The following is an 11807-nucleotide window of genomic DNA, read 5'->3' as shown; positions in this document are numbered from 1 at the left end:
ATTAAAATGTCTTGAAAATAATTTAGAGAATGAGTCGTTAAAGATAAGGGTAAAACATGAAGAAAAAAAATTATCTCTTAATTTGCTAAAATGGACAAGTAAAAGCAAAAATATATTTTTAGTATAGTAGACAAGTGAAAGTGAACGGAGGGAGTATATGCCTTCTTGGAATAGCAAGGATGAAATTGAAAAAAAAAAAAAGCAATTAATGTCTTCTTAATTTTAGATGTCTTATTTTTTCTAAAATTACAAATATTTTTGAACCCATTTTTTTTTCTTTGAAGACTAGAGGGAGTATACTTTAGACTATCCAACCAAAAGCAGCTCTAAATTGCACTTATTATTTCACATTAAATACAGGGGTATCTCTTACTATTTGATAAAAGGCAAACCATGACCGTTGAGAGCCCGGGCGGCTCAAGCATATGTGTGACCTAAAGCCAATGTTTAATGTGAAACCTAACTCTTTACAAGAAAGTTATGATATATATTTTTATTTGAAGTCTATTTTTCTAGTTTTTTGAGATGCAAAGTTGTTAATACGCAACTCCTTTTCAATTGATAATATAGCCAACCCACTTAATCTTTCTTGAGACATTGTTGATCTTAGATATTATTAATAGAGTATAATTTTAAAAGACTTCTTTCATTTGAGATATTGTAATAGAAGAACTCTAATGTTATACTAAAAGTACTAAATATTACTCCTATTTATTTAAACACCTATAAACATATTATATCTAAAAAACGGGGCCCCCAAAGACACTAGCCTTACTTGTGATAGGTTAGACTAGAGCCGGCACTGTTCAGAGCCAAGTAATTTATAGGAACAATAATCACGTTCTATGGTGAAATATAATGATTAAAGGATGTTTCCGCTGGAATTAGTCTTTTCATTCATTTTAATTAATCCAAGTACGCATAGTCCAATATATGCAAGTGTTACTGCATTAGTTTTATTTCTACCAATATCTTGGAACTTGAGCTTAGATCAAGCTCCCTTCAAATCTTATTCATGATACCTTTGCAATACAGATCCAACACATAATGAGCCGTCTCTTTTGTTATCTTGCTCCCATTTTCCTTTTGTCTTAAACCTAAGGAACAAAATAAGATTGAGTTGGACCAGATCTGGAAACACTTCACCTAATTATACTGACTCATTCTGCTTTGTTTCAGTCCCCTAAGTTAGATTCCTCTCCTATTCCCTCTTTTATTTTCACAACTTTCTTCAACTCAAACTGTCAATTATATTATACAAATTAAAGTAAGTGTAACAGAATGTGAAGAACCATTCGTTGGAAATCCCATTTTTGGTTTTGACTGGTCATAGTTTTACTCTCGGTGTGCATAAAAATGTACTATACTAACTTAAGATCTGGTGAAGAAGACTTCTCTGCTTTTTCACCATTGCATGGAAATGAGTAATTTTAACTGTGACAGAATCAAGTCTACCATGGGTTCAAAAAAGTTGTCTTTTTGAAAAGCATTTAAAAAGGGAAATGGGGTATAACCAAGAAAGCTACAACTAATAAAGAAAGCTAAATAGAAAAATGAAAAAAATGCGAGGAAAGATAAACATCAGATAATTGAATATAAAAGAGGGTTGCTAGCTCTTTCACTCACTCTCATTCATCTGCCATCTATTTGCCAGTTCAGATTACATATTTTTTTATTATTGTATTTCATCAATGCTGCCAAGATCATCTCTGGCGGCATCTGTGACTCTCTACATTTAATATCTAGGATTCTTTCTCTATGCCAATACTCACTGCAAACAAAAAAAAACTTATCCTCCTCAAACTATACTTCTTTCTTGCTTCTGATAAGGCTTTCAAGTTAAGAGCCAATCAAGATTCAACAGCTAAATGATGCAAGATTCAATCCCTGCTTGCTTTTCAGCAGGGGATAAGTCAGCAGATGATCATACTGTAGTAACCAGGTCAGGGCAAAGCATTTTTATGTCCGTTTATCGGACTAAAATTGCTGATCAATGTCGGTTAATCACAGTTACTTGGTGCAAGAACTTGTTGCTCCATGGTTTGTCAGTGTCAGTAGAAGGCTCAAACAGTGGTGATAGCCAGTATACTTGTAAGGTTGAGCTAAAGCCCTGGTATTTTTGGAGAAAACAAGGTTCAAAGCATTTTCTTGTGGACAATAAACCAGTTGACATCTACTGGGATCTTAAGGCTGCTAAATTTAACGGTGAGACGGAGCCAAGCTCAGAGTATTATGTAGCAGTGGTATGTGATGAAGAAGTTATTCTGTTGCTCGGCGATTTGAAGAAAGATGCTTATAGAAAGACAGGCTGCAGACCAGCACTGATTGAACCAACTTTAGTATCAAGAAAAGAACATATTTTTGGCAAGAAGAGGTTCTCAACAAGAGTTAAATTCCATGATAAGGGCAGAATGCATGAGATTTCTATTGAATGCAAGAACAGAATTAACAGTAGTGGAATTTCTATTGATGGGGTTGATCCAGAAATGGAGATAAGGATAGATGGGAAATTGTTCATTCATGTGAAGCATTTGCAGTGGAAATTCAGAGGGAATGAATCCATTCATCTCAACAAAGTGAGGATAGAAGTTTATTGGGATGTTCATGACTGGATTTTCAATCCTGGTTTAAGGCATGCTTTGTTTATTTTCAGGCCAGTTTTATTATCCACATCTCCTTCATCAGTATCAGAATTATCATCACCACCATTCTCTTCATCGACATCAACTCCGTTATCATCTCAAACAGGGAGCTCTGGATCCCTAGAGGGGTTAAATTCAAGCAGCTCATCAGATTTTTGCCTGTTTCTTTATGCTTGGAAGGTAGAATGAGAAACTTACATTGGGTGAATATTGTGTTATTATATCTATCATTAAAAACATAATGGGGAAAGAGAAGAAAGAGACTCATGTCATGGCCTAATTAGGTAGTAGGGAATGTGGGGGAAAGGGAAGGAGGATTGGGTTGACAGCTGAGAGAGGAAAAGAGCAAAAGCACATGGGAACTAATTGGGACCCTTGTGCATTGTGGCTGCAAGGTAGTTACAGCTGTTTGTGAAAAAGAAGTGGGCATATAATTGGACAAAGACAGATTGGATAACATAACATGCCCAATTATTTGCCCAATCAAGAGGCATCTTCATGTTCGTTTCTCCCACAGTTTTCTTTCTTTTTCTCAACTCTGGTTTTGATGAGTGAACAATTATTTTGTGATACTTTTGTCTTATAAATTCTATATACAGAAATATATTGTCAACATTTGCTTCACTGTATTTCTGCTTTGTGCAAATGCTATCGTGGTGTGTATAGGTAGGAACTTGATGATCAAACAATAACTAACCACAATATATTCTTTGGCAAAAAAATAAATTAGTGGCGAACGATACTTTTAGCATGATGTGATATTGTTCGCTTTGGGCCAAACCTATACAGTTTTTCTCAAAATGCCTCACACTATTTAGAGTATCCAATTCCTTATAAGTAGAATTTTTTTTCTTCTATTTTTCACGTGGGACTTTGTTCACACACACACCCAACAATCACGAAGCCCAAAGGCTGTATATGCTTCTTCAAAGCTACGGGTAAGTGTCATTAACCCCGTAGACGGGTAAAGGCGCTAAGCTCGGCCCGCGTGCCACACTCCGCCATCCCCATAGTCCCCGTAGACAGGTAAAGGCACTAAGCTCGACCTCCGTGTCACACTCTGCCATCCTCATAGTCTCGTCAAACCATTTGTTCTGATACCAGTTGTTGTACTAAAATGGTCCAAAGATACTCTTAACGTTGTGTGATATTGCCCGCTTTGGGCCAAGCCCGCGCGGTTTTTCCCAAAAGGCCTCACACCATTAATAGTATCCAACTCCTTATAAGTAGAATCTTTTTGGAATTTTTACCTCCTATAGCAAAGGTTAACACCTTATTTATTTTAAATAAATACCATTAAAAAAAATTATATTCTATAGATACCTTTTAATGTTTATAGCAAAATATCTAATTTTGGTTAACTCCTACCCCTAAACCACTAAATACGCTATTCAGTTATACTATTTTCTTTCTCTCTCTACTTTGATACATGTCATTCTCTTCCCCCATTCCCTGAAAACACAATGCTCAGTCTCAAAATTCCTCTCACCCACATCACCTACATTCTCTCCGATCCCAATTTCTCCAATTTCATCGGACATTGCTTTCTCTTAAATTTTTTAATGTATACCCGATTTGAGCAAACTTCAGACACTACTTCCACTTCCTTCTTCTTCTCTTTTTCTTATCTTCTTTCTTCTCCGTTCTTCTTTATTGCTGTTTGAAAGCTATAGGTATGTTAATATTGGAGAAAGAAGAAACTAAGTGTTTGGATTATGATAATGTGAATTGTGGGATTTGTTTTGAGCAATATACTGTTTTTTTCGATCGGCTCGCACAACACAAGGGTTTTTGTTCTACGGCGGATTCGCCGGAAATTAGGGTTTGTTCTTGAACAAAGACGACGGAGTTTGGGGCTGAGCAACTTGATTTTCTGTTAATATATTTCAATGTATTTTCAACGTATCATGCTGTATTTTCATGTATTCATTGTCTTTTTTTCATTGTAATTCAATGTATCTCGTTGTATTCCATGTATTTCATTGTATTCACTATCTCTCTATATGCCATAAATGTATTCATATATTTTTTTTAATTAATATAATTTATGTGTTCAGATGTATTATATAATTTCTCTGAAGATTACTATGTTTTTGGAGTATTGTTTGGTCGAGAATCTTTTATATAATTTCTCTAAAGATTGCTATGTTTTTGGGGCATTTTTCGGTTGAGAATCTTTTTTATAACTGAAAATACAAATTTTGTGTGTTATAATTGAGTTTGTTGAATTATATTAGGAGTCTATTATGTTAATTGATTCACTTTCCGTTTAAAAACAGTGTAATCCTCTGTTTCACGCTGTGAATACAGTTGAATACATTCGAATATAATAATCTGTCCAGCTGTAATCCCATGTTTCACGCCATGAATACAGTCGAGTACACTCGATTACAACAACTGATTAGCTGGACTTCCCTGATTCACGCCTATTTTTGCTATTGTATTCATGAATACAATAGCTTAAATACATCTAATACATTGTATAACAACAAAAAATATATCTCCAATCCGTAATATAGCAAATGGTATCTATAGATAGCTAATTACCACTAAAAAATAGTGCTTTATGAAAATTTCTCAATCTTTTTCCTTTCTACTTTCCATGTGAAATTTTGTTTATACACACCCAACATTACTCACATTTTGTCTCAGATCGAATATGATTACAAGACTTTCAAAATGCTTAAGGTAAAATTAACTCTGTAAGGTCCTATCTCAAAAAAAACAAAAACAAGGCTGGTTTATACTTTGAACTACTAAGATGAGAAGATCATAATAAACTCTTTAGAGAAAAATAAATAGCATCTTTTCTTCAGCATTAACTATGTTAAAGCAACTGCTATGTTTATTGCAAAATTTAGTACCCACTTCCTGGCTATTAGAGATAAAAAGGCCCCCTCGTCATTAGACTTTCAAATAAGCTCCTATAATAAAATACATATTTGACACTAGTGGAAATTCCAGATGAGGAGTAAAATATAGTCTTTTTCTTCCTTCACTGTTTTAATTGTGCAATGATTGGTCGATCATTATTTCATCATCGTTTAAAAAGGGCGTGGGCAGAGGTCGAATTCAGAATGAGAGACCTCACAAGATAAGACAAAGAAATGATGAAGGGGTGGGGGATTTTATATTCTGGAGCTCTAGCAGAAATGCATCGACTCGGGCTAATAAAACAAGTGAAATGAGGTGCTGGAGACTTCTTATAAAGAATTCTTACGTGATAGTGACATCATAATATTGTTTTCGTTAGAAAAGATTTTTTATTTTTATTTATTCAAAAAAAGAAGAAGTTCTGTCATGTTACGTGTTGTTCTATTTCACATTATATCTCGTATAAAATATTATGCATAAAGCTTACTATAAGAATGCAATTATTAGTTATAGAAAATTTAATGCTGGAAATCAAATGCTAGATTAGTAATGCAAAGTAGTATTAATAATGTAGAGTCTTACAAAAGATGCATAGAAATTTCCCCGAAAACAATCAACAAGACAATACAAATGTAAACCATTGTAGTTATCATTGATACTGAAACTGCTCTGGCAACAGCCTGGTTTCAGTTTAGACATAAAAAATTAATTAAATAAGACCAACTACCAAATACTGCTCTTCAAATATTTAGAAAATTCAGTACAAATTTGTAGGTTTTCCAAAAAATTCCAAAATTCGCTTTCCATGAGCCTGAGTCCTGACAGTTCCTGACTAAATGTGAGCATTGGATGATAGAAATTACTCGAATTTTAACAGAACTTATAACTCACTTCCCAAAGCCAAACCACTTTGCTAGGAAGAAGGGCTTGTTCTTGCCACGAGAAGCATCGGCTGGTTTTGCTGGTGATGCGGCAAGAGCCTGTGCAGGTGATACTGTAGGTTTACCTAGTATGAAAACACAAAGGATTAGCCGATTGACCGGTATTGACAAATGACAGCTTGTTATTCTTAGCACTAATATTCAATGATCAATCAGGTAGTCCAGAGGAGAAAAATGGAAAGATAACACTAATATTTTACTAATCTTATACAGAGGCTCTGACAAGTGTTCAAAGTTTAGGATATTCAATTGGGCAGAGCGAGGAAAGAACTTCCTCAAGAATAAAAACAGCTGTCAAATAAATTGCTAATCACCTAACTCCCAGATTTATCCTGGAACCGATAGGAAAAATCACTTTTTTCTTGGCATTCTTCTACTTGAGCTTTCTGAGTGAAAAAATTGACATGCATCCTGAATCAGAATCATTACCTTTTTTCATCTTCCTTTTTTTTTTTAAAACTTTTGCAGGGACATCAGTTGCTAAAATGGTTTCATATATTAATGAGCAACTTTGAATAAGCACATGGATAACTCTCCATAGCAAAGAACCGGAAATAACTTGCGTGATTGCGTGGGAGCATTGATGTGTTCCCTTGCAAGGTACTGTTGCAGAGTCATTAATATAGTTGTGCTACATTAGACTAAATATTGAAAAGAAATTATGCAGATATTATAGAAACTTTCCTAGTTATGTTAAGGACAAATTAATTCTGCATGAGCCTGATGAAAAATTCATTGACCGAAAGCCAATCAGCTCCAATATAATTTAATCAAGGCGAAAAATTGTTCTGATGCGTTCAAGATTCTCTCAATTTCAATCATAATAATCAGACAGTCTGAAGTCAGAAATATGAGAAGACTCGATATGATCTTTGTGTATCAATAATTACTTCAACGGAAAGTAACATGAAATGCGTAGATGGAAAAATGAAGGGAAGTACCTGACTTTGGTGACACTCTATTTGTCTTCCCGTTCTTCACATCTTTAGAAATTTTATCTGAACTTGGTGTATTTTCTTGAAGAATGGAATTCCTCTCCGACACCTGTTCTGCCCTATAGTTATGGCCACCTGCAATCATCAGTGGTAATTTAATTTGGGGTTTGCAACACTAAAGTGAGTTAGACAACATCATGTTAAGTGAAAATAAAGCTAGACAATTTCAATATTTTGATTGCAAGAGGCAAAAGAGTCAAACCAAGATTTGTCAACAGTGAGCTTACTATCAATGGGTGAATTTCCATAACTCTGCCTCATAGCTTCAAAGAAACTATCGTCCTTCGGATCTTGCATCACTGCAAGGAAAATCATAAACTTCAATCCGTATAATAAAAATGTTGTGAATCATTGATCTTAATCTCATACACATTACAGTGGCTGCAAAGAAAAAGCATACATTGGTCAAAAAAGACATTTCTGTAATTTGGGGCGGAGCCAACTGAAAGCAGCTGAACTGCTTCCACATCTCTTGTCATCGATACCTTAGAAGATGCACTTAAGTTTTGTGTGTCTAAAAGTATGCCTGCAAGCTGAGAAGTAGATTGTCAGCATTCAAGATGTGCTTCTCATCTTGTATATTTTAATGTGAAGAATGGATTAAAACTCATTTAGTACCAGAAGCTTTTTCAAGATAGGCGTCTGAAGTAGGTCATAAGCATCCTCGCAGTAATTGTCTGTAAGAACAGTGCACCCTGATACAGCCTACAAGTATGACAGATGACAGGAGAACATATTAGAAAGCTTCACCAATTATACTAGTCTTTTCTTTCCGTGCTGTAACTTAAAACCATTCATTTTGGAGATATGGAACACATTTTAAGTACCTCTCCGTTAGTTTTGAGTATGTCTTCCCCAACTACAAGGATGGTTAGCTGCTTAGACAACAGCAGTGTTTCCAAATCAACCTTTTCAAAACCAAAAGAACAAAGATCAGCATTAGATCATCAAAGGATCACAGTCCCGATTCTGGTGGTATAACTCGCAAGATCTTTTCTAACATTCTAGGGAGATTAAGTATTATATGAATTTCTAAATGATCCTGAGCCGAGGGTCTATTGGAAATAGCTTCTCTATCCTCACAAGGTAGGGATAAGGTCAGCGTACAAACTACCCTCCCCAGACCCCACGGTGTGGGATAATACTGGGTATGTTGTTGATGAATTTCTAAATGATGTATAATTAGATCTGCAATTCATGTCTTACAAACTAGGAACATACACATACTAATCTAGAAATCAATGCACATACATGAAATATATGACTCGATAAAGCATGTCTAATTGTGTCTCGTGCAGGTACATAGAAACCTTGAGTATAATGTTACAGTTCAGCTAGTTAGTTTTTTGGTCCTGTTCACAGTTCATAAGTTACACATACAATAAAAAAAACACATAGAAGGCATGCAAACTTGACAACAAAGGAAATTAACTTCATGTCAAGAGTCTCAAGGTCTTGCTACTAGTATATTACCTCATCAGAGAAGAGCAGAGATTTGGCATCAACACCAACAAGGTGAAAAAAACAAGCAGCTTGCCTCTCCTTCAACATTTTTCTTCTCGTCATATTCATTACAGGAACAACCACCTCTATTGTATTTACATCTGCTTCTCCTCCACCTCCTTGCTCATTAGCCCTCATCCTATTTTCCAATAACCAAGCATAGCAAATTGCTGCCACCATTGAGCTTGTACCTACAATATTCCAACTAACTCAGTGAATAGCACAAACCTAAAGCAAAAAACAAGACATATCTATTTCAAATTGGAGAAATATCAGGTGGAACTCAACTGTTAGAAGGTCCAGAGAGCACAATCTTGGCTTTCCCTTTCAACTCTCCATTAAAAATGCTGTTAATTTTGTCTCTCTGATCCTTTAAGAACCGATTCAACTCTTGACTCTTCAGATCTTCCTCCTCCACTTCATCTCTGTCCACATTATTAATGTTGTTCCCCAAAACTTTGTCGAAAGAACAGGTGGACGCGGAAATGGTCCTCCGATGAACCGACTCTACCAAATTCCTTGGAGGCGAAGGGATCGAGCATGTTGTCGACGAAATCGACCTCCGGTGAGAAGACTCGATGAGATTTTTGGGTGGAGAAAGTGGCTTGTCGTCAAAACAGTGTGATCCACTGTCCGTTGAGCCGGTGGCGGGAATTTTGAAAGTTCGTTTTGGAGAATGAATGGACTGTGGTTGAGATGCATTGGAGTTTGTATGGAACCGCGTCCTGCGACTGTTTGATTGGCGGGGTGGGAGGGTGAGTGGCGGTTGCTGCTGCTCATTGTTGGGTTTGGGAGAAGTGGGCTCTGTTGTGCCGGCGGTGGGCCCATCATTTGGAGGTTTGAAGATGTTGGAGAACCAATCTTGAACGTTTGATGCAGGGGATGTGCCGGCTGAAGGAGGATTAATTAACGGCTCTGATTTGTTGCGGTTGTGTTTTGCTGTTTTTGAGAGAATTTCTTCGACACTGAAGCCCACCACTGATCTATTCCTGTTAGTAAAATTTTGTAAAATCAGAACTTTATGTTTAAAATTTAGAGGTGCCAAATAGGCATATTGAATTACATTTAGACATTTGGTTAGACTCATTTAACACTTAAAACGTACTCCCTTCAGCCCTATTTACTTGCAACTTTCTGCTACAAATTGTTGTTCCAAATTACTTCTTCTTTTAGAAAATCAACAAAAAAATAATTATTTCTATTCAATTTTACGGTTATTACTCTAATAAATTCTAGAAAGAAGGAAAAAAATTTGTAAGGGGTGTGTAAAAACCTAAAGTGACAAATAAATAGGTTCGAAAGGAGTACATTTTGGAACTTTAAGTGAAAAAAAAAAACTTATTCAAATTTGGTGTTTACACCAAATCACTAATTACAAGACACGTCTCATGATAAGTTAATCATGATAAATATATGAAACTAGTTTATAACTTAATCATGATAAGTTAATTTGGTTAGTGTAAACATCAAGTTTGGGTAATGTTGTTTATCAAAACTATCCTGCATTGCATATTTATGGGTCAAAACTGATTCCCAGAGCCCACATTAATGCTTATAAGAAAAAGTTAGTGAAGTAAATCATAAACTTGAGCTGGTTGGAACAGATCAGGATACGCATGATCTCTTTCCAGCTTAGTCTGTAGCTTTGAGGTTCTAAACCGTTACACTTCAAATACGTAGGGAACATAATTAAATAGAAAAAAATCATGACTTCAAGATTGGTTATTAACGAAAATAAAATATTAAGTTGCTTTCCATATTTTGGGTAAAAAATACTAGTAAAATTTGATGTTAATGTTTGGCTGTTCCCTTTTTTTTTAATTGTATATTTTGATCATAATTGTACAGTTCCATTGCACTCGTAGCAAATAAAATGTTTAGCTATACAAAAGAAAGGTGGTATGAATTGTAAACAACATGGATCGATGCAAAATGCAACAATGTTTGCTTATACAATAAAAGATGAGTTCTTACCTTCTAGCAGACCTAGAGAGGGGATCTCTCCCTTCTGTTGGAGAATCTGCAATTCTAGCATGAGATGTTGCAAACCTAGGGGAAACCACTAGCCTCCCTGGGGGCGACTCACTTCCACGACCAGGAGATGAAGCCACCATTTGCTTAGCCTCCTGCAGCCACTCCTGAGTTAATCTGCTGCTAACGCTCCTCGTGCTCGAGTCAAAATCTCCTTCATCGTCCATTAAATCCGTGCTTATTCCCTTCAGATTATATGTTTTTTTATCAGGACTTGGTATCCCGAAGAACATGTCATTCATAAAATCAGTTAAGTCAGGGACATGAGTACTCGGCCTCTTGCTCTCTGCAATTATCTTCTGTAAGCTCTTTGAAGATCCTCTGCTTTCGTTTGACAGGTTCCTGTTGAATCTCCTCTCCATCATGCACTTCTACTGGCGGAAGTAATTTCCAGTACGAATGGAAATGCAGGAAATTCTTAGGTGAACATGGAGGGGGTGAGTAGGACAACGTTGTAGAAGCATTGCTAAAATAAATGAATAGCAAATTTTGTCACATTTGGCCGGCATGAAGGTTGTCTTTTCTTGGTGTGGTCTTGTGAAAATCCGCCTCTTGGCACTTAGCCGTGTCAAATAGCGAATTCTTTTAGTAGTAAGTAATCAACGGTGTTACAAAAGGCTTCTTTTGTCACTCGGTGGGCATTACTAAAACGTCTTGAAGCTCATGCATGAAACATTTAGTTCCGTGAGGCTTACGCCTGATGTTAGGCTAGAAACCCGTGTTTTAGCCGTAGTATTATATGCCAATGACTGCATTTTTTACGTGCGTTTGAGTTCAAATGATAGTGAATTGCACTTAGTACGTGTTTTATGTCTTGCAGG

General features: G+C 36.0%; 2 protein-coding genes across 3 annotated transcripts; one reads left to right on the top strand and one right to left on the bottom strand.

Moving 5' to 3' along the window:
* Positions 1-1868: 1868 nt before the first annotated feature.
* Positions 1869-6972, top strand: LOC142182175 (uncharacterized). The gene is made up of 4 exons (XM_075256193.1): positions 1869-2822; positions 3242-3308; positions 6373-6504; positions 6926-6972. The coding sequence occupies exons 1-4, from the start codon at positions 1869-1871 to the stop codon at positions 6970-6972; spliced, it is 1200 nt and encodes a 399-aa protein (XP_075112294.1).
* On the bottom strand, positions 6076-11436 carry LOC107770080 (uncharacterized). Of its 2 annotated transcripts, none has more exons than XM_075255893.1 (8): positions 10930-11436; positions 9244-9944; positions 8926-9146; positions 8280-8360; positions 8071-8157; positions 7853-7985; positions 7399-7751; positions 6076-7293 (listed from the first exon to the last, which is right to left on the bottom strand). In XM_075255893.1, exons 1-7 carry the CDS (start codon positions 11349-11351, stop codon positions 7609-7611), a joined length of 1788 nt encoding a protein of 595 aa, XP_075111994.1. In that variant the 5' UTR covers positions 11352-11436; the 3' UTR covers positions 6076-7293; positions 7399-7608. The 2 variants fall into 2 exon arrangements, with proteins under 2 accessions (XP_075111994.1, XP_075111993.1); XM_075255892.1 differs by having other exon boundaries at positions 6079-6522.
* Positions 11437-11807: the final 371 nt, after the last annotated feature.

Source organism: Nicotiana tabacum, chromosome 6 (genome assembly GCF_000715075.1).
Source record: "Nicotiana tabacum cultivar K326 chromosome 6, ASM71507v2, whole genome shotgun sequence".
NCBI lineage: Eukaryota > Viridiplantae > Streptophyta > Magnoliopsida > Solanales > Solanaceae > Nicotiana > Nicotiana tabacum.
Note: the sequence above shows the minus strand (reverse complement) of the source record. Positions and strands in the feature narration are given on the sequence as shown.

What these genes read in the sequence shown, in the direction of transcription:
- LOC142182175 (XM_075256193.1), top strand. Translation starts at nt 1,869, where the DNA reads ATGATGCAAGATTCAATCCCTGCTTGCTTTTCAGCAGGGGATAAGTCA. An exon ending in TGTTTCTTTATGCTTGGAAG is followed by an intron (nt 2,823 to 3,241) that starts GTAGAATGAGAA and finishes TTCTATATACAG; the next exon opens with AAATATATTGTCAACATTTG. An exon ending in TGCGGCAAGAGCCTGTGCAG is followed by an intron (nt 6,505 to 6,925) that starts GTGATACTGTAG and finishes AAACTTTTGCAG; the next exon opens with GGACATCAGTTGCTAAAATG.
- LOC107770080 (XM_075255893.1), bottom strand. Translation starts at nt 11,351, where the DNA reads ATGATGGAGAGGAGATTCAACAGGAACCTGTCAAACGAAAGCAGAGGA. An exon ending in CTCTGCTCTTCTCTGATGAG is followed by an intron (nt 8,361 to 8,925) that starts GTAATATACTAG and finishes GGTTTTGAAAAG; the next exon opens with GTTGATTTGGAAACACTGCT. An exon ending in AAATGTCTTTTTTGACCAAT is followed by an intron (nt 7,752 to 7,852) that starts GTATGCTTTTTC and finishes TTTTCCTTGCAG; the next exon opens with TGATGCAAGATCCGAAGGAC.